Source organism: Solenopsis invicta, chromosome 13, assembly GCF_016802725.1.
Source record: "Solenopsis invicta isolate M01_SB chromosome 13, UNIL_Sinv_3.0, whole genome shotgun sequence".
In the NCBI taxonomy this organism is placed as follows: domain Eukaryota; kingdom Metazoa; phylum Arthropoda; class Insecta; order Hymenoptera; family Formicidae; genus Solenopsis; species Solenopsis invicta.
Window position 1 is genome coordinate 15,330,304 of NC_052676.1, and position 22,202 is coordinate 15,352,505.

The window sequence follows — 22,202 nt, forward strand, 5'->3', positions numbered from 1 at the left end:
GCAACTATAACGAGAGATGAGAACGACTGTAGTTGCGGAGGTTAGCGCGAAATGTCAAACGTTGGTATACAAGGTGTCGCAAATAAAATTTGGGTACCTTGGAGGAAATATAAGATAAGTATACTCGCAAATATTTTTCAAATAGATTTTTTAAAAAAATATTCGCACATTTTCCGTATTTGATCGGTTTTGGTCTAATTCAGCTTTATATATTCGTCATTACAGCAACGATGAGCTGAGATGCTTAGATGTAGTTAAATAAATTATAACTACAACAAATATAAAAAATGAAAATTTTAAATATTTGTTACAGTTATAATTATAATTTATTTAACTACATCTAAGCATCTCAGATCATCGTTGTTGTAACAACGAATTTATAAAGCGAATTTATAAAATATATATATATATTTTTTTTTTCTAACTTAGTACATGCGTTGTTTCTAGGTGAATTAATTTGGCGTCAACAATGTGCGAAATTTAATACCAAATGGACGTAATACAGTTATTGTTATGGAAAAGACCAAACTTGAATATATTAGGCTCATGTGTCAAATGAAAATGACTGGAGCAATTTGTAAGCAGTAAGTAAATTTTCCAAAATTAAGTAGAAAGATATTGTTTGTTTTAACTATTTGTTTAATTACGTTTTCACGTTCTACGTTATTTTTATATTTTAAATCTTTCTAATTACAGGTCTATTCTTGGAAGGATTTTATGATATTATGCTTAAACGACCAATTTTCATATTTAATGAACAAGAACTTGAACTATTGATCGGTGGCTTGCTTACTGTAAATATCTTAAAGGAGGATCTTAAAGCAAATATTGAGTATCATAAATACACTGCTACGTCTTTATAGGTACATTTTGATATTTTGTATTAGCTCAAGTTTGAAAGACTTGAATTATACCATCTTTTTTCCACTCACAGATTCAATGGTTCTGGTGTGTAGGTACATTTTGATATTTTGTATTAGCTCAAGTTTGAAAGACTTGAATTATACCATCTTTTTTCCACTCACAGATTCAATGGTTCTGATGTGTAGGTACATTTTGATATTTTGTATTAGCTCAAGTTTGAAAGACTTGAATTATACCATCTTTTTTCCACTCACAGATTCAATGGTTCTGGTGTGTAGGTACATTTTGATATTTTGTATTAGCTCAAGTTTGAAAGACTTGAATTATACCATCTTTTTTCCACTCACAGATTCAATGGTTCTGGTGCATTGCAAGGTTTTAATCAAGCGGATTGTTCGAAGTTCTTACAATTTATCACTGGTACATCTAAAGTGCCGTTACAAAGTTTTGCTGCGTTAGAAGGCATGAACGGCATACAAAAGTTCCAAATTCACAGAGAAGACAAGTTGACAGATAGGCTTTCATTTGCACATATTTGGTTAATATATGAAAAAAGAAATTGTTTTAATACCTTGTCATATGTGTGTATAAGTTAAAATTAAATTAATATAAAATTACAAGACTAAAATTGTATTTTTTAATTGCAGTTTCAATCAACTGGATTGCCAGTGTACGAGACGTATGATAAACTCTAAACAAATCTACTCAAGGCGAATTACGAATGCACCAAAGAATTTGGATTTGCATAAGCTTACCAGAATTTGCTCCAGTACAATTTCGATTTCAATCGATACAATTTCGCGTTCAATCGATGATATTCTAGAGACCAAACTTATGGTTGGATCTTTACAGCCAGTGATAACATTCCGGACGTGCAATAGCCTATTGCTTGCAAAATTTTTAACGTACTTACAAACATTGTTATACGCAATGTTATATATAAAACTATCTTGTGAACGTAGCGAATCACAGTGCTCTAATTGCTATAATATGTATTATTACACTTATACGACTTTATAAATACGAAATATATATTTTCATTTTATCATACACATTAACTCTCATGTATCAAGATTTATAGATTAAATAGATATTAATAATCTATTCAGTAATAATACTAACATTAATCCATTGATATGTTATTGAAGTAATTAACTCTATTTAATTATAAGCTCTATTTTGATAAATTAAAAAAAAATTATAAAATATACATTGAATTATACATGCATTTGAATTTTTTGACAGTTACATTTTTATAAATAAAGAATAAATCTTAAAAAAAAAAGATTATCATTTTCTACCTATTAATTCATCATAGATGATTCATAAATAGGAATCATGTAATTTAATATTTGTGTTTGCAGGATCTTGCTTCTCTTTTTCCAAAGTCACTTTGATGCACAAGGTAGCTTCGATTTCTTTTAAAGATAAGATTCATACACATAACTGTAATAGTTAATTAATTTATTATAAGAAATAAAACGGATGAAAAGAAATATAATATACTGCATTTTAAAATCAGCGTATATATTAACGAATAAATTATTGTCCATTAATTACATGAGAATTAATGTGTATAATAAAATGAAAATATATATTTCATTTTATAAAGTCGTATAAGTGTAATAATACATATTATAGTAATTAGAGCACTGTGATTCGCTACGTTCACAAGATAGTTTTATATATAACATTGCGTATAACAATTTTTGTAAGTGCGTTAAAAATTTTGCAAGCAATAGGCTATTGCACGTCCGGAATGTTATCACTGGCTGTAAAGATCCAACCATAAGTTTGGTCTCTAGAATATCATCGATTGAACGCGAAATTGTATTGATTGAAATTGAAATTGTACTGGAGCAAATTTTGGTAAGCTTATGCAAATCCAAATTCTTTGGTGCATTCGTAAGTCGCCTTGAGTAGATTTGTTTAGAGTTTATCATACGTCTCGTACACTGGCAAATCCAGTTGATTGAAACTGCAATTAAAAAATACAATTTTAGTCTTGTAATTTTATATTAATTTAATTTTAACTTATACACACATATGACAAGGTATTAAAACAATTTCTTTTTTCATATATTAACCAAATATGTGCAAATGAAAGCCTGTCTGTCAACTTGTCTTCTCTGTGAATTTGGAACTTTTGTATGCCGTTCATGCCTTCTAACGCAGCAAAACTTTGTAACGACACTTTAGATGTACCAGTGATAAATTGTAAAAATTTCGAACAATCCGCTTGATTAAAACCTCGCAATGCACCAGAACCATTGAATCTGTGAGTGGAAAAAAGATGGTATAATTCAAGTCTTTCAAACTTGAGCTAATACAAAATATCAAAATGTACCTACACACCAGAACCATTGAATCTGTGAGTGGAAAAAAGATGGTATAATTCAAGTCTTTCAAACTTGAGCTAATACAAAATATCAAAATGTACCTACACACCAGAACCATTGAATCTGTGAGTGGAAAAAAGATGGTATAATTCAAGTCTTTCAAACTTGAGCTAATACAAAATATCAAAATGTACCTATAAAGACGTAGCAGTGTATTTATGATACTCAATATTTGCTTTAAGATCCTCCTTTAAGATATTTACAGTAAGCAAGCCACCGATCAATAGTTCAAGTTCTTGTTCATTAAATATGAAAATTGGTCGTTTAAGCATAATATCATAAAATCCTTCCAAGAATAGACCTGTAATTAGAAAGATTTAAAATATAAAAATAACGTAGAACGTGAAAACGTAATTAAACAAATAGTTAAAACAAACAATATCTTTCTACTTAATTTTGGAAAATTTACTTACTGCTTACAAATTGCTCCAGTCATTTTCATTTGACACATGAGCCTAATATATTCAAGTTTGGTCTTTTCCATAACAATAACTGTATTACGTCCATTTGGTATTAAATTTCGCACATTGTTGACGCCAAATTAATTCACCTAGAAACAACGCATGTATTAAGTTAGAAAAAAAAAATATATATATATATTTTATAAATTCGCTTTATAAATTCGTTGTTACAACAACGATGATCTGAGATGCTTAGATGTAGTTAAATAAATTATAATTATAACTGTAACAAATATTTAAAATTTTCATTTTTTATATTTGTTGTAGTTATAATTTATTTAACTACATCTAAGCATCTCAGCTCATCGCCGCGTTGCTGTAATGATGAATATATAAAGCTCAATTAGACCAAAGCCGATCCTATACGAAAAATGTGCGAACATTTTTTTATAAACTCTATTTGAAAAATGTTTGCGAGTATACTTATCTTATATTTCCTCCAAGGTGCCCAAATTTTCTTTGTGACACCTTGTATATCAACGAACGGGCATTCTCGTCGCGCAGGCCATCCAATCCGATCAGCCGTGTGACGGGCTTTCTTGTCACGCGGCCAATCCGGACCGTCCGGCCGGACGACGGGCATTCCCGTACGTCCGGCTAAATCCGATCCGAATCCGTTGCGCCGTACGGCGGGTATTCTCCCCGCACGGCAATTCCATTTCCGTACAGCCGGACGACGGGCATTCTCGTCGTCCGGCCACTCCGACCAGACCGTTCCGAGTGTCCCCGGGAATTCTCAGGGACCGTCCGCGCCGACACCGTTCCAGTGTCCGCCACCGTACCTCCCGGGCTAACCCCGCGAGATGAGGCCGAACCGGCTGACCCCGTCGACAGCCCGCGCACAGCGCGAGGGCGTCGAGTACCGAGACCGTAACCGGTCAACCGCACTGGCCAATCGGGCCCCGAGCACGGCATTAGAGTGGACCGCCGCGCGGCCACTCTAACAAACGGATACCGTACGCATAGAGCGTAAACCGAAGCCGTCCGTAGATCACACGACTCATCCGAGTCGTTACATTGCGATAACCGCGAGTCCGTTCCGACATCGCACGTTCCGCCGCGAACTTTGTATATAGATCTATGTTGTTAAACCGAGCAACCCCGCTTGCTACTTCCGCGCGCAAAGCGCCTAGTCACTGTCCGTCCGTTTCCGAATTGTTAAAGTCCTTTCCGTTTAGATATTAAGTACCGCGCAAATACGTTGCGACATGTTCTCTTAAATTCACGCGGGCCGACGACCGCGCCGTTAAGTGCCGCGACACTATTCGAATACCACGTGATTGTTCTCTTGATTTCACGCGGGCCGACGACCGCGCAATTGAGGGCCGTAATGTTGTACAAGGAGCTCAGTATTATCCGATGACGATATCGGAACTGTATAATTTCATTTGTACTAAAGTATAGCTAAATATATTTGACCTCTTTCATTTTTACTACCAAAATACGGCGTTATCATTTCGACACGAACCCGGACATCCGGCGAGCACATCCGAGCATCCGATCCTGAACCTAAAATCCCGTAACCGACGCCGAAAAAGTACCAGCGTTACATACATAAATCTTTTCCATAACAATAACTGTATTACGTCCATTTGGTATTAAATCTCGCACATTGTTGACGCCAAATTAATTTACCTAAAAGCAACGCATGTATGGTGAATTAATTTGGCGTCAACAATGTGCGAAATTTAATACCAAATGGATGTAATACAGTTATTGTTATGGAAAAGACCAAACTTGAATATATTAGGTCATGTGTCAAATGAAAATGACTGGAGCAATTTGTAAGCAGTAAGTAAATTTTCCAAAATTAAGTAGAAAGATATTGTTTGTTTTAACTATTTGTTTAATTACGTTTTCACGTTCTACGTTATTTTTATATTTTAAATCTTCCTAATTACAGGTCTGTTCTTGGAAGGATTTTATGATATTATGCTTAAACGACCAATTTTCATATTTAATGAACAAGAACTTGAACTATTGATCAGTGGCTTGCCTACTGTAAATGTCTTAAAGGAGGATCTTAAAGCAAATATTGACTATCATAAATACACTGCTACGTTTTTATAAGTACGTTTTGATATTTTGTATTAGCTCAAGTTTGAAAGACTTGAATTATACCATCTTTTTTCCACTCACAGATTCAATGGTTCTGGTGCATTGTGAGGTTTTAATCAAGCGGATTGTTCGAAGTTCTTACAATTCATCACTGGTACATCTAAAGTGCTGTTAGAAGGTTTTCTGCGTTAGAAGGCATGAATGGCATACAAAAGTTCCAAATTCACAGAGAAGACAAGTTGACAGACAGGCTTTCATTTGCACATATTTGGTAAATATATGAAAAAAGAAATTGTTTTAATACCTTGTCATATGTGTGTATAAGTTAAAATTAAATGGATATAAAATTACAAGACTAAAATTGTATTTTTAAATTGCAGTTTCAATCAACTGGATTTGCCAGTGTACGAGACGTATGATAAACTCTGAACAAATCTACTCAAGGCGACTTACGAATGCACCAAAGAATTTGGATTTGCATAAGCTTATCAGAATTTGCTCCTGCATAATTTCGATTTCAATCGATACAATTTCGCGTTCAATTGATGATATTCTAGAGACCAAACTTATGGTTGGATCTTTACAGCCAGTGATAACATTCCGGACGTGCAATGGCCTATTGCTTGCAAAATTTTTAACGTACTTACAAAAATTGTTATATGCAATGTTATATGTAAAACTATCTTGTGAACGTAGCGAATCACAGTGCTCTAATTGCTATAATATGTATTACACTTATACGACTTTATAAATACGAAATATATATTTTCATTTTCAGAAACAACGCATGTATTAAGTTAGAAAAATATATATATATATATATTTTTTTTTTTCTAACTTAATACATGCGTTGCTTTTAGGTAAATTAATTTGGCGTCAACAATGTGCGAGATTTAATACCAAATGGACGTAATACAGTTATTGTTATGGAAATGATTTATGTATACATATATAAAGATAAAGATTACACTGAAATAATCATTTTTTACCTCCATGGAGAATGTAATATTTTCAATGCTGTCGTACAAGCAATGGGTGCAAACATAATTGGAATAAATAAATCACTTGTCATAAGTTCGGTGGTGCAACGAATATTTTATCCTCTATATGACAGGATCTGGCTTCCCTTCTTCCAAAGACATTTTCGTGAGTAAGGTAGCTTTCTCTTCTTCTAATAAACCAGTCTTCATATCCTTTTAAGAAATAATGCAATAGATAAATATTATAATAAAATATAAAGAGCCGCATACTCTAAAATAATATTACCTTCAATAGTTCCAGCTTTTCTCAACTGGTGGTCTGTCTGGCCAAGAACTCGCCAATAAATCAAGAATTTGAATATCAAATTCATTCTTCATCACTTTACCATCCATCTGTTTCAAAATGTTGCGTGCTTGTTGCATCAATGGACCAGAATTAAAGTGATACCTATGCAAATAATAAATTGTATGTTTATTACAAAATTTTTCTTACGTCTTACATAATTAAACTAAAATCTTATTTACCTCTTTCTTTCAGTATCATCCTTGTGTCTTCTACTCCTTCTAAAAATAAGAAAAAGTTAGCTTTAATTAATAAATAACACATTTTCCGTATTGACTTTGGTCTAATTGAGCTTTATAAATTCGTTGTTACAACAACGATGATCTGAGATGCTTAGATGTAGTTAAATAAATTATAATTATAACTGTAACAAATATTTAAAATTTTAATTTTTTATATTTATTATAGTTATAATTTATTTAACTACATCTAAGCATCTCAGCTCATCGCCGCGTTGCTGTAATGATGAATATATAAAGCTCAATTAGACCAAAGCCGATCCTATACGAAAAATGTGCGAATATTTTTTTATAAACTCTATTTGAAAAATGTTTGCGAGTATACTTATCTTATATTTCCTCCAAGGTGCCCAAATTTTCTTTGTGACACCTTGTATATCAACGTTCGACATTTCGCGCTAACCTCCACAACTGCAGTCGTTCCTCATCTCTCGTTATAGTTGCGCGTTCAGAAATGCATCTAAAAAAAAATGTCGCAACTATAATGAATGCGACTGTACCATCAAAATGCATGCGCAGAAGCTCTTTGCTGCGATTTGTTGGTTAAAATCCTGTGACTTCATTGACAATTTTAAATTAATGAATGCAAATAAAAATCAGAAAATATCAGAAAAAAATCAAAATATCAAAATCAAAGGTAACATATGTTATATTTAATCATACAATGATTGTTTTCTCACTCATAAAATGCAATAAAAATATAGTTTTACTAATAGTTTTTCTTCTCATATATTAGATTTTCTCTTTGTATAATATTTTTTTATATTTTATCATACACAGTATATTTAATACATTCTCAGATAGTCTCATATACAATATATTTAAAATTTTTTCAGATTTTTTATTTGCTTATAAAAATTTGTCACTTAAAAAATTTAAAAAAAATTAATTTTTCTACAATTTTTCCTCTATTTTTCAGATTTTCTCCTTTTACATATTATACTTAAATCGTGTTTTTTCATACACAGCACTTTTATGTCTTATACAATTTATTTCCTCACATTTTTATTGTTGCTTACAAAGAAAGATTAAATTTTCTTATCCAGTCCTGTAATTTCACAGTTCTTGAGATTTGCAAATCTTAAAAATTCCGTAAAATTACGGTAAATTATAGATAAAAATTTAAAAAGATATAATTTGGAAAATTAAAATGAGAAAACCAGAAAACACGGTAAACAATTATTTTTTTATACTTATTTTTCAAACTATTTTTTAATTTTTATCTATAATTTATCGTAATTTTATAAGATTTTAAATCTGCAAACTTTGTAATAAAATTACAATTAAATAAAAAGAAATTACAGTCTTCTTTTATAAACAAATAAAAAAATTCGAGGATTGTGAAATAAATTTTATGAGATATTCTAAGAAAGTATAATACTAAATGCTGTGTATAATAAAATATGAAAAAATACAATATATTTAAAAGAAAAAAATCTAAAAATGAGGGAGAAAAACTTATATATATGTCCTTCATTCATTTTTATAAGGAAATGATCATTCAATGAGTGAATATAGTATATTATTTAAGAAATTACAAGATATTTTTAAATAAATTATAAGACATTTTTTGAAAAATTATAAAAAAATTTTTTTATCCGACTTACGCGTTCCCCCATCATATCGTGAGGGCAACGTGATACGTTTTTGTGCGCACGGCGGGATTATCACGTTACCCTCACGTCGTGAAATGTTCCCATCACGGCGTGATTGCTCTATACGAGCTTTTACGCGTACATACACGCGTGCGCCCATCACATTGTGAGGGCACTGTGATGCACTTTTGTACGCACAACGTGATTATCACGTCGTGAGGATAACGTAAACTCACGAATTGTTATCTGGGTGGTTATGCAGGAGTGTATTCCAAAAATTCTATTGAACATAGTCTTTTTAATCATAAAGTTGGTAGCACTGTAACTAACTACGCTGTGTTCTGTAATGTAAGTTGAATTTGTGATTATCGTTGGCTTGCAAAGATCAGCAGAGAGATTAATTTAATTTCTTGTATTTTAATTATTTATAAAATAATTGTATTCATGTATTATTGATTAAAATATTATTTACTGATAATAATTTTGATTTTAAAATAAGAATTGAAAAGCATAAAAACTTCCAAAGACTGAAAATTAACTGCAAATTTTGTTTGTAGGATAAATTTTTTTATATTGCTAATACCTTAACCCGGCGTGAATGTGGTGGGGTATGACATACCCCACCTGTTGTTTTTATCGGTATATTTTTTTATTTGTCATTGCGACATTTTAGCAATTTCGAGTAGCTGGAGCTAAGGGAGTGTGGGAGGGGATAGTGACGTGGCGCAGTGTTGCGTCAGCCTGCGCTCATGATACACGCGTGTAAACGTCTTTGGGGTTAGTCACACCCCGCCACATAGCTCGTGTGTGCATTTCGTGACAAAATTATTTAATGCTTATTTCGCTTTCTCTGCTTAATATCGGCTTTTTTTAGCTGAAAATGGATGTGGAAAGTGATGAAAGGCAACTTAGGTCCATGCTGCATGAGGTATTAGAAAATTCTTCGGACGAATCAAGCTCGTCAGAAGTATCTGATAATTGTAGTGAACATAACCTCGAATCTGATACGGAACAGGAGATAAATGATGATCAAGTAGAAAGTGACAGTGATGGGGATTCAGACGACAATATCACACTTTCATCTCTGAGAACACGTCGCTCCTCTGTCCAAGTTCATGCACCTCATTACAAATGTAAAGATGGCCAAAAGTGGTACAAGCAAGCTCCACGAACAAATATACGAACTCGGGCTGAAAACATAATTAATGAGAAGCCTGGAGTGAAAGGAGCAGCAAAAGAGGCGAAAACTGAAGTTGAATGTTGGAAAATTTTTTTCACCGAGGAAATGAAGAATGTTATATTGATCCATACAAACGAAGAAATCTTGAGACGACAAGCAAATTGCAACGATTCTAAAAGGCTATATTACATGAAAGAAACAACAGCTACAGAACTTGATGCGTTTATTGGGTTGCTATACATTGCTGGTCTAAATAAATCAAGCCGCCAGAATCTGAACGACTTATGGAGGACGGATGGAACAGGAGTCGATATATTTCGGACGACTATGTCATTACAACGATTTTACTTTTTGCAAAATTGCATTCGCTTTGATGACAAATCAACGAGGGAGGAGCGAAAGAAAACTGATAACTTGACTCATATAAGATGGCTGTTTGACCAATTTGTTCGGTGCTGCCAACAATCCTATATAGCACATGAGTACATGACAATTGATGAGATGTTATTGGCGTTTAGAGGGCGATGCTCGTTTCGTGTGTACATACCAAGCAAACCTGCTAAGTATGGCATCAAAATTCAAGCACTTGTAGATGCTAAGTCTTTTTACATTTTTAATTTAGAAGTTTATGCAGGGAAGCAGCCTGCAGGGCCGTACGCTGTCAGTAACAGCGCTTTTGCTATAGTGGAAAGACTAATTCAGCCCATTTCAAAGTCGAATCGCAATTTAACTTTTGATAACTGGTTTACCAGTTACGAATTGATGATGCATCTATTAGCTGAGCATAGGCTGACTTCCACTGGAACAGTTCGCAAAAACAAAAGATGCATTCCACCTGTTTTTTTGAAGACCAGAAAAGAACCGGAAAGTTCAATGTTTTGTTTCCAGAAGGATATTTCTTTGGTCTCTTATGCCCCTAAAAATAATAAAGTGGTAATTGCAATGTCTACCCTTCACCACGATGATAGGATTGATGAAAGCACTGGAGACCAGAAAAAGCCGGAAATTATTACGTTCTACAACTCAACAAAAGCAGGAGTCGATGTTGTTGATGAGTTGAGCGCTACTTACGATGTTTCGCGCAACAGCAAGCGCTGGCCAATGACAATCTTTTATGGAATACTGAATATGGCTGCTATCAATGCAAACATAATATTTCAAGAAAATGTAAACAAAAACACTACACGAACAGAATTTCTCCGTAATATGGCATTAAGTTTGGTGTATACGCATTTGCGACTACGAGTAGATAAAAAAAATATCCCCGTAAACATACGTCAGAAAATTTTTTCTCAAATCAATGAACCATTGCGCCCATTACTCCAAAATACTCCTGGACGTTATGTTAGATGTCTTGACTGTTCACGCCGCAAAGATCGAAAGACTAAATATGCATGTGCATGCTGTGAAAAAGCCATATATTTGGATCATGCAATTTTTTCTTGCAAAGACTGTGCTAATTTCGATTCTAGTTCCTAAGATGTTTCTCAATGATATAATAAGATTTTATATGTTTAGTTTGTTCAAAATCTCATGTTGTTTATGTTTTTAGAGTTTTTTTAGTTTAAGTAAAAACTTATTAATCTTAGTGGCTCTTCTAAATGAGCGTTTTGATTTTTGGAACCAAAAACCAGTGCCATTGCTATCTCAAGTAATTGTATTAAAATACAATTAATATTATTTGCTTGTTATTGAAATTGTTTCTTATATTATCCCCTTTTATAATATATTGCAGTTATTTGACGTGATTCTGGTGCATTTAAAATTTTACAGACACTATTGTGTTGGGGTATGTCACACCCCGCCACATACTCAAAGTAATCTTTTTCCACCACACTCACGCCGGGTTAATATCACAAGATGTCCTCGGGATGATTCTGAATTTGTCCTGAATATCCCGGGACAATAATAGATTTGTTCGTTTTGTCTGTTCTGAGTCTATTTTAGAGCAGACCTAAGCAGACCTGGGGGTCGATCATAGATTTGTTCGTTTCGTCTGTCTTGGGTCTATTTTAGAGCAGACCTAAGCAGACTTGTAGCGGGATTCTCTAACTCCTTAACGACGAATATCGCTATCGTTAACTGTCGATGTCATTGAACTATACTCTAACTGGAATGGGCACTGCTATATAACGTCCGTAAGCGGAAACGTGATAGAAATAGCATGATGCAAGGGGCCATCTCTATTTTTCTAAGCGTTCTCTGCGCATGCGTCAGCATTCACCTTATATTCCTACTCAAAAGTTAAATTTCTTCTTTGTTTTTATGTTGATACAGCATGTAACGGAATTTGTGGAAACGAGAAAGAAATTAACTTTTACTTAAAAAGTTACTTAAATACTTAATAAATATAATACAATTTTGCTTTTGTGTTATTTATGTATGTCACTCAAGTCACTCGTTTATCTATTCTCATGTGCCGGTACTGCAAAACTTTCTAACGTGACTGTACTGACAAAGAGAGGTGGCCCTTCGAAATGACTCTCTCTCGTCACGTTTTCTGGCGGCTAGTGCCCATTCCAGTTAGAGTATAGTTTAATGGTCGATGTCGATGATTATCGCAAAAGGTTATTCTGTAACTAAGAGATATCGACAACTCTCGATAACTTGAATCGTTAAATTCCGATAGTTATCGAAGCCGCGTCGATACGTTTGCGATCGTTACCGGAGATCTCGCTAAGCTATTAACGACAGTCGGTGTGAGTCGATAGTGCGTTAGTGTATGTATGAAATGTATACGTATGCGTGTAATACGTGTTCCCGCAACCATAATTTGGAGGTTAAGTTGGTGTCTGATTGTGAATATATCGAGTGGGCTACTCATTGTCAGTTTTTGACATCTTTTAATTCGGTGATTTTAATTCTCTTAAGAATTGGAAATCCATAGGGCAGCGTAAGAAGTTGAAATTCTATTAGGAATTTTAATTTATTTAGAACGACCAAAAGTATGTAATACATTAATGATGATTTTTGTTCTTTGCATGTTTAACATGTGTTTTTAATAAGTATGTTTATATTCTATTTTAAACTTTAAAATACTATTAAAATAAAGTTAATCTTATTATATTTAATTTAAATGTTAACTTAGAAAATAAAAACTTTTCCTAAGTTAATATTTTCCTTTTTTTTAATAATTTTTAAGTGGTATATGCAATAGTCGGCTATGTATTTCAAACTGAATAAATATAATAAAAAAAAGCTTAATTTTATCTTTAGATGAATAACAATGAATTTGTGTTGTTAATTTAAACTTTTAGTTTCTCTAATAAAATAATTTTTTAATTTTTTTTTGTTATAGGATGGCGCTTGGCTATCTTGCTGCAGACTTATACTAGTAATTATACTAGAAGAACGTGTCCAACGCTTAGAACAAAGGGCACAACAATAACTATTACAAACAACGGAAAATCCGTTCAATTTGACGAACAACGAATTTAAGAAGCTGTACCGCCTAACACCAGATTTAATTTTTTATTTAATGGATGCGTTAGAACCTTGACTTCAGAGAATAAGGATTACCGGGTTATCTGCAGAAGAGCAAGTAAGAAAATCATTATACAGGGTGTCCCAGACCAATGTATAAAGATTATCACGATGAGGTAGAAGGGATCAAGATAAATGAAAAAGTCTAATACCATTTTGCGATATTTGCAATAATTTTTGAATAATAAAATATTAAGCTCAGCCGATTAAGAGCGCGCGGAGAGACAAGCGGTTGCTCGTCTGAACCGTAGGATCGCCCACTGTGGCCCAATTGTAGGCAACGGTAAGTGGCGCGTGGCGAGGAAAAGGATAGCTTGGCACCGCACCGTGTCAAACCGGGCGGTCTTACGGCTCAGGCGACCAACCGTTTGCCTCTCCGCGCGCTCTTATTCGGCTGACTTTAATATTTTATTACACGAAAATTATTGCAAATATCGCAAACTGCTGTTAGACTTTTTGATTTACCTCGATCCCTTCTACCTCATCGTAGTAATCTTTATACATTGGTCTGGGACACCCTGTATATTTGTTTCATTATGACAATCATGTTTATTGTTTTAAAGGTTGTTACGTCTGGGTTACGTCCAAAATTCCCCCCTAACTTTACGCACCATCCGCATGCATTTGTTAACGTAACTTTAAACCTTGTAGAGAAAATTTCAGAAACAAATTTCGATACATAAAGATAATGTAACATAAATAGCCACGTCAAATCTAGAATTATAATAGCATCACATAACCGCTCTAAATTTTGTAACATTTTTCAATAAAAATATTAATAGAATAATGACAAAATAGTAAACCGATGATCGCGTGATGATTGCGTGTACTAGGTGCTATCGCGCCGTACATGCAAACCTGAGATCACTAGTTGAAATATAAATTTAATTAAATCAGAAATAATGCGCGGAATGCAATACACAACGCTCGCGCGCGGTCTTGCGGCCCCCGTCTGCGTCACCAAGCGCCCGCGCGCGCGCGTCGAGTCCCAAGATTTATTCAGTCATAAAGAAAAATAATTTTCTCATGATAAAAATAATGAACTTGCAAACTTCAACGTGCACTTTTGTAGAGCGCCTCTCTCACTATCCTACTATGCACGCGCTATTGGAAAAACGAGAGAACTGGGAGCACTATAAACGACCAAAGTATAAAAATCAATTTCACCCAAAAGCAATATTGAAATTTAAAACCTTCCGGTAACGTAACGATTCAGAAAAATCGGCATTACTATCCTGCCAAATCAAAATTAATATAGCTCAAGCGTTGTAGCCTACAGGAATTTTTAAAGGATCTCGGAATAATTTTCGTCGCGACACCGGTGCGCGCGGGCGCACGCTCCTCGCGACTCTCGTACGATAATTTCGTCTATCTTTGCAAGACCATTAAAAATAGTATCTTTAATAAACTTATTAATTTCATTCTAGAAATCATTTACACTCACTCTTAGCTTGCACTCTGTTGCACTATATTAAAATCCCGTAAAAAGTACAACCGCTAGAGTCCTCTGAAAATTTAAGATCGATAAAAAAATAGTTTGCGTTGTAAAATTCTGATTCTTTCAATATGTAACGATACAGAAAAATCAGCACAACAGTTTTGCGCGCTCAATTCAAAGATCCTTGGAAAATTACATTTTATATCAAATTTTAAAGCTTCGAAATTAATTCTTGATTTCGTATGCGATTTCCCCACGCAAGCCGCGCGGCACGCGGAGAGAGCGTGATCATTAAAGGGCTTACTTATATTGAAAAACTAACAGAAATCGGGAACCTCGCCTCCCTGATACCCTTCGTCTACAACCAGACGGTATAAATACGACGCGAAATCGGAGATCTATCACTACTTCAGTAGTCACTTCAGTAACGACTACTTCTTCTGCAACTTCTATCGAAGTCAGCAATCGCGAGCGCGCAAACCATTGCAGCCTCCCGACCTATAAATTGCTGATGAGATAATGGGTGGGTTAATAATTCGGACATCCATAAAGAATCTCGGGATGTCTCTCTGTCTTTCTGTCTCTCTCTCTCAACCTCCACCCTTCCGCTGAACCTTTTTCCTGATTTCGATGTCGGATACAGCAGCCAGGTAATGCGCTGAATGAGCCTCGCTCAAACCGCGCCTCCTCGGCGCTTGTTCAGACTAGGAAAATCCACTCCATCCTAAAAAGCGAGACGCGGGTGCGCGCTTCCGAGCCCGCTCGCATAGCGCCTTCGTCGACTCGCTCCTCCAAATTGTACTCCCCTCAAACCTACTAAACCTATCAATTTGGGAAATAGACGAGACTTCTCGAATCCTCAATGGAAGATTCTATCCAGTTCTTATTCCTTCTAAAAATTCGTTCTTCTTTTAGATCACTTTAAAAACACTCACACGCGCTCATTCTCTCTTCTCTCCTCTTTTACACACAACGATAAGAGGTTCTATTCATTAATTCTTGTGGCAAGCAAATACAAAATTTACAACGACTCATAAAAAAGACTTATAGAGAGAAGCGAGGTAGCCGACGGGCATTTTTAAAAGAGCTCAAACACGAGCTCACTGCGTTTGGGACCTTTGATCCCTTCATCTTTGCACAAGGGACTCAGAGGCAAGAGCCAACCTCCCCCGCAGCAACCATTCCATTCGAGGAACTAAAACCTCTTCCTCTCCCCCGCATAGAACGCATGACCCCGCAGCCTTCACACCTGTCCGACTTGCGGAGGAGGACGGCGAAGCCTCTTTCCGACTTCGTCCCGCAACGAAGGGCTACGCGACCTCTCCCCTTTAGCCAGGTCACCAGACCCCGACTATCCTCCGCGGACCAGTCTCCAAAAGGGAAACCAGCAATAAAAAAAATAGAACAAATCCATTGTTCTCTCCAAAGTTTCCCATCCGGCGTGACAATCTTAAGGCCAATTCGAGACTTCAATAAGATCGCAGGCAAACAGGAAGCATTATAATCCATCCTCGCTTATCTTAAACTAAATTTCTTTTTCTATCTCACACTAAATTAGATTATTCACGCAGTAATATTAAGACATAATGTAATTACATCACAAGAATCATAACCAATAAAAAGTTGAAGGGTAAAATCTAGTTCTGACAGTGTCTTTTCTCTCCCCCTTTTTCCACCTTCTGTATCACGCACCCTCTTCCACGTAACAGCCAAAACCCCTTTTAACATACGAAAAACATAGTTCAATCTACAAATAATTGTTGTCATGAGGAGGGGCATATCACCCGAATCATGACGACTGGTGACAGCGGCCAAAAATCAAAACCCCATTACGACCGCCAGTCTACAGACCCGGTAGATCGTAACAAGGTTATTTATGATATTAATATATATACGAAGCCCAAATTAAAATCTGTTATTTCCATCTTCTGCCCAAACTATTAATACCATATATGTATATTTTGTAGATATTATCAGTAGTACGATTTTATGCGACTGGTTGTTTTCAACGTCCTGTGGGTGAGCAGTTGGGCATTTTTATGAGTCAAACATCGATCAACAGATGTATCCACAAAGTGACAGATGCAATCAACGATTTGATTTTTAGACAGTAGGTACAATTTCTTATAACTCCAGCAAGCAGGCAATCAGCAAGAATACAATTTCAAATGCACGTCAGCCATTTGAAGGGGCTATCGGAGCAATTGTACTCACATTGCAATTCTTGCTCCGAAAGAGTATGGAAAAGCCTACATTAATCATCACGGATATCATTCACTGAATGTACAAATGGTAAATATCTAAAAAACATTAACTTATACAACATCATGTCTTATATTTTTATAAGTAATTATATTTAATGTTAATCCTTTAGATATGTTATCCGAATTTAAAAATATTAAATGTGAATGCAAGATATTCCGGAGCACGACACGATGTATACATATGGAGTGCTTCTGCTGCACGCTGTTATAGAACGCGCATATAATCGCGGTGAACGACGAGCATATCTCATTGGTAATTGTATTTTAATTTTTATGTTATAAATTATTGCTGTAGAAAGCTTTCATTGTTGATGTATGACTTATATACATCACAAGAATTAAAAAATACCATTTGTGTGTCGAAATGGATTTTAGTGCTTAATATCTTTATATAATTTTTTAAATACAATTTTCAGTTTCTGTAAACTGTGCCGATATAGTTTGTCGGACTAAAATCACATTCATAAACTGACGCTATATATATCTATTAACTTAACTTTAATTGAATTATTTAATAAATTATTATTTTAATTGATATTATTTCTAGCGTCACTTTATGACGGATATAGTCATACAAACCATATTGGCACGCAGTTTACAGAACTGAAAATTGTATTTAATAATTTATATGATAAATATTACTATTTAGCAGTCCTCTTCAGCCGGCAAATGACACTTTTTAATTTTTGTGCTGTTCACATAGTGATCACATACTCTATTAATCATTATATACATCATGTATCGTTCATTGTTTAGTGCATGCATTCTTTAATTTTGTTTTATTGTAATGTAAATTGCATTACTTAACTTTAAATGAAGCTGAAATAAATGTATCATATATTGTTTATACAGATGATTCAGGTTATTTTTTGAATGGCTGTTAACTCCTTTGCCTCGAGAACCAGAAGAAACTCCACGTTTCATGTATAACGAAGCGTTGTGTAGCGCGAGAAATTGTGTCGAACGGGTGTCGAACTTCAGTACACGCTTTTTGGTGTATTGAAGTCTACCTGGAGATGTTTTTCTTGACACAGGGTTTTGCAGTATGAGCCTGGTTTCGCAGGAAGGATTGTCAACGCTTGTGCAGTTTTCCATAATATGCGGACTGCTCATGGAATATTTGACTTGTCATGAATAGTCGATAAATTTGATCGTGATGATCATATGTATGAAAATTGTAATGATGGTGACATTAATCCAGATAACAGTTGTGGACCTCTTGCTATTGCACGACGCATACAAGACCATTTAATAGCAGAAAGATTTGGCAGATAAGATTATACAAAGCGTAACGTAAATTTAAAATTAATCAGAAAATAAAAATATTGGATAAAACAATTTAATAATATTACTTATTTCCTAATATATAGATAATTTAAGGTAAACACACTTTTAATTTTTGTTAAATGTCGAAAAAAATGTTTGCCTGTGTAGAAATGCTAACAAAAAATTTGTAATAGCTCAAATTGTACAAATTGATTCTTTAATTGAAAATAAGTTGTAAATAAAGAAAAGAAAAAATATAAACACATTTTGAATACAAGTTATTTATTTAAATTCATTTTGTAATAAAATAAGTAAATTATTGCTAAATATCTTCAACCAGTTGACAAAAATATTTAGCATACATTAGCTTACACTAATAAAGGCTTGCGTATTCAATAATTATCTTTACATTTATCACAGTTCATACATACCTATTAGTGATTTGCGACATTTTTAATTAGATAGCTAATTTTCGTTACTACAAAAATTATAATAGAATTATTTTATTATAACGTAACCAATGTAAAGATTCTCTACCTACGTTTATCAACACTTGATACGTTTTATCAAGTGAAGATGATTAAGTTAAATTTCTTGTTCAATGTTCATAAAAGTAGACACAACACTCCGAAGTTATTAAATTTTTACTATTTAAAATCTGGCAACGTTGCACCGCTATCGAATTATTTTAATACGTCTGTAACAATATTTGCATCGAATATAATCGTTAAAGCCAAATTACAGAATTACTCGCCGTAACGATTACCGATAGCGCAAGCGACAATTATCGATAGCTAACGATACCGACAATCATCGTTAAGAAGTTAGAGAATCCCGGTACTGGGTATCTTTGGGTTAAGATAGAGAAATTCCGGAAGTGGCTTGTAGAACAGGAAGTGAACTACTGATATAGCTCTGAACGACTTTGAAGTGAACTCGGGTCCACTCTGACGGCTGTGAAGAAAACACGATAGTATAACCTGATCTGAAAGAATATAATCTCCATGGTAAAAATTTTTCCCAGAATTTTTTAAGAATGTTTGTATAATTTTTTAAGAATGTTTGTATAATTTTATAACTTACTCAAATTTTTTATACAAATTAAATCACTTTTTAGAAATATTAGAAAGTTTATATCTTTTCTCAGAATTTTTCATGTACACTAATTATAAAATATCCTAAGATTTTTCTAAAAATTTTTGTTCTATAATTTTTGACAAAATGTTATAAAATCTCAAAGTTAAAAGTATTTTTTTTTATAGGATAAGAAAATTTTAAAATTATATGTATAATAAATTCTAAGAAATGTAAATTTTCTGAGTATTTCTGAAAAATGTTCCAATTCGTATAAAAATTATGAAAAAAATTTTTATTTGCAGAGCTGTGCATCCTATTATGTGACATTCTTGATTTTATTTTACTTTTTGAGGTATGTTTTGTTTATAAGTTAATCATTTCTTCGTCATCGTCATCATCATCTGATTCATCGGAAATATCATCTATTGGCCAGAAAATATTTTTTGATTCTTCATCTTTTAAAAATAAAGACAATAATAAACATTGCATAGAAAATTATGAAGCTGTTATTTCTGAATATAGTGAAATAGAATTTGTAAAGTATTTTAGATTAAGAAGAGGTGCTGTTAATCAACTTATTTTACAATTTTTTCAATCAGTATATTACACGTCTACTCCCTAGCCATGTCCACTTATTTTGTTTTGCATTTTCGCGTGATACGTTTTTCAAAATATGCGAGTTGTCTTATGTAACCCAAATGAACCTGACTGGAACTGTGAAGGAGCGTTACAGGGCAACTCTGAGTGGACCTGAATGGTTCTCAACTGCTCTAACGGTAGGTAATAAAACAGAACCAAATTTTCACCCTAATTGCCTTTTATATAACTTCCGCTTAAAAGAACACTAGCAAGTTCACTGGATTCGTTCGGAGCGACTCCGAGCAGCTCCCGAGAGACAAAACAAACAATACTAATGAGACGGACATAGGACATTATAATAGAATGAAAATTTCAGGATTTCTCGAGGAATGTTAAATAAACTAAAGGAACTCTATATACAGCCTACGTTATACTCACTGAACGTAGTTTTAAGTCGTCCACACAGCACACTGTATCCAAAGGACGTCCTTGGGACAAGTCTTAAACCGAGCCTAAGGACGTCCTTAGGTCGTTTAAGTCCTAAGTCGATCCTAAGAACGTTCCTGGGACGTCTAAGCCGAGCCTAATAAGGACGTCCTTAGATCATCCAAATCCTAAGTCGATCCTAAGGACGTTTTTTGGCGTCTCTCTGTGTCATATGGCACAAACTAAGAAAGCTAAGGAAAATAGAAAAAAATTCACGGTTATAATAATTTTCCACATTCTTACATTATCAAATAACTAACTCCTTTAATGTTAAAACTTTTATTCAATAAAAATTTAAATTTGAGCAAAGAAATTTGAGAAATTAAGAATTTTGCTTTAAACAAAAAAGACTAAAGCCTGATCTACAATATGCTTTTTGCTTCCTATTTCTTGCTTTTTGCCTCTTGCTTTCTTGTCTCTTCGCGCACTGTTTTACCGACAATCGTGTTTTTTGTCACGTGTTTCTTGTTTTTTCTGAAGTTCGTCAAATTTTATCTCGGACAACAAAGACAAAGAAACATGTTGGTTAGGTTAAATACGACCACGGTATCGTGGTGAATCGAACATAGTCTGATAAAAAATATGTCTGATAAAGAAAATAAAGCTGAGATACAAGTAAACAAAGCTTTTGGCGAATTGTTTGCCAATTTTGTGCAGAAAAATCCTTGCCTTTTGTGCATGACGATGTCTCTCGACTTCGTGTGACAAAAATACACAAAGCAAGGAAACAAAAAGCAGAAAGCACAAAACAAAAAGCAAAAAGGACAAGACAAAACGCAAAGAGCACATTGTAGATCAGGCTTTAGACTGCCTACGGAGGGCTAATTCAGAATAATATATTATGCAAGTATGTATTATATATAAAGGATTTAAGAAAGTTTTTATTATAAATCATACTTATACATATAAAATTATTCTAATAAAAGGAAAAACGTTTGTATTGTATCAAAAAATTAAGTATATGTAGGATTTGTTTTTATTGCTGCATTGGACTGCATTAGCTTTTTTTTCTTGCTTTCATCAAACTTCAAACATATATCAAAATATTATTTTTAACGCAGAATGTGCACTATTTCAGCAATAAAAAACAGACCTATAATATATCTGACAACTACTCTAAATCATAATGATCAACTTAAAATTATACATTTTTTTAAAAATAATTAATCACATTGTTACGTCTGGCATTCAAAATTTTTTTTCTTTCTCACGCCATCCGATGATATATCTAAATCAAAACATTTCTAAAATAGTTGCGTTAACCTACGGATTCATTTTGGAAAATTCCCTTTGATATTAATAATCGCATAATTAACTAATATATATCGGATTCATTCGATATAGATGTGTCGATTTTAAAATATTAAAATTTAAAGAATGCGCCCGCAAGCGCGCGCGGCCGTATAGCATTCTTGAACTTTCGGCGGCGCGCGGTCGCGCGGCAGATTCTGGCCGCCGGCGGAACGCAGGTCCCCCCCCCTTACCTCTTC

General features: G+C 34.0%; 3 protein-coding genes, 1 long non-coding RNA gene and 1 pseudogene across 20 annotated transcripts; 4 read left to right on the plus strand and 1 right to left on the minus strand.

Moving 5' to 3' along the window:
* The first annotated feature begins 441 nt into the window (after positions 1 to 441).
* LOC120359424 lies at positions 442 to 1,965 on the plus strand. 11 transcript variants are annotated; one of them, XR_005576184.1, is made up of 5 exons: positions 442 to 584; positions 697 to 863; positions 935 to 952; positions 1,121 to 1,402; positions 1,512 to 1,965. XR_005576184.1 is itself a non-coding variant. In XM_039456829.1 (5 exons), exons 3-5 carry the CDS (start codon positions 940 to 942, stop codon positions 1,882 to 1,884), a joined length of 579 nt encoding a protein of 192 aa, XP_039312763.1. In that variant the 5' UTR covers positions 442 to 584; positions 697 to 863; positions 935 to 939; the 3' UTR covers positions 1,885 to 1,965. The 11 variants fall into 11 exon arrangements, 4 of the variants coding, with proteins under 4 accessions (XP_039312763.1, XP_039312764.1, XP_039312761.1 ...); XR_005576182.1 differs by having other exon boundaries at positions 1,214 to 1,402; XM_039456829.1 differs by having other exon boundaries at positions 935 to 956; positions 1,214 to 1,402.
* A 142-nt stretch (positions 1,966 to 2,107) lies between these two features.
* On the minus strand, positions 2,108 to 3,818 carry LOC120359426 (E3 ubiquitin-protein ligase HUWE1-like). Of its 7 annotated transcripts, none has more exons than XM_039456843.1 (4): positions 3,677 to 3,808; positions 3,309 to 3,326; positions 2,952 to 3,140; positions 2,108 to 2,842 (listed from the first exon to the last, which is right to left on the minus strand). In XM_039456843.1, exons 1-4 carry the CDS (start codon positions 3,745 to 3,747, stop codon positions 2,794 to 2,796), a joined length of 327 nt encoding a protein of 108 aa, XP_039312777.1. In that variant the 5' UTR covers positions 3,748 to 3,808; the 3' UTR covers positions 2,108 to 2,793. The 7 variants fall into 7 exon arrangements, 2 of the variants coding, with proteins under 2 accessions (XP_039312777.1, XP_039312778.1); XR_005576195.1 differs by lacking the exon at positions 2,108 to 2,842 and adding an exon at positions 3,398 to 3,564 and having other exon boundaries at positions 3,093 to 3,140; positions 3,677 to 3,818; XR_005576192.1 differs by lacking the exon at positions 2,108 to 2,842 and adding an exon at positions 3,398 to 3,564 and having other exon boundaries at positions 3,096 to 3,233; positions 3,677 to 3,818.
* Positions 3,819 to 5,492: 1,674 nt separating this feature from the next.
* Positions 5,493 to 6,588, plus strand: LOC113005114 (annotated as a pseudogene).
* Positions 6,589 to 9,541: 2,953 nt separating this feature from the next.
* Positions 9,542 to 11,598, plus strand: LOC120356862 (piggyBac transposable element-derived protein 4-like). The gene has a single exon (XM_039456508.1). It carries the CDS (start codon positions 9,820 to 9,822, stop codon positions 11,596 to 11,598), a length of 1,779 nt encoding a protein of 592 aa, XP_039312442.1. The 5' UTR covers positions 9,542 to 9,819.
* Positions 11,599 to 12,669: 1,071 nt separating this feature from the next.
* Positions 12,670 to 18,648, plus strand: LOC113005319. The gene is made up of 5 exons (XR_003269436.2): positions 12,670 to 13,064; positions 13,418 to 13,660; positions 17,008 to 17,332; positions 17,415 to 17,557; positions 18,157 to 18,648. It is a non-coding gene; the product is annotated as an uncharacterized LOC113005319 (long non-coding RNA).
* Positions 18,649 to 22,202: the final 3,554 nt, after the last annotated feature.

Excerpts from the sequence above, each read along its gene's own strand:
- LOC120359424 (XM_039456827.1), top strand. The coding sequence starts at position 514 with ATGGAAAAGACCAAACTTGAATATATTAGGCTCATGTGTCAAATGAAA. Across the intron at positions 1,403-1,511 it reads CTTTCATTTGCACATATTTG|TTTCAATCAACTGGATTGCC; the intron begins GTTAATATATGA and ends TTTTAATTGCAG.
- LOC120359426 (XM_039456843.1), bottom strand. The coding sequence starts at position 3,747 with ATGGAAAAGACCAAACTTGAATATATTAGGCTCATGTGTCAAATGAAA. Across the intron at positions 2,843-2,951 it reads CTTTCATTTGCACATATTTG|TTTCAATCAACTGGATTTGC; the intron begins GTTAATATATGA and ends TTTTAATTGCAG.
- LOC120356862 (XM_039456508.1), top strand. The coding sequence starts at position 9,820 with ATGGATGTGGAAAGTGATGAAAGGCAACTTAGGTCCATGCTGCATGAG.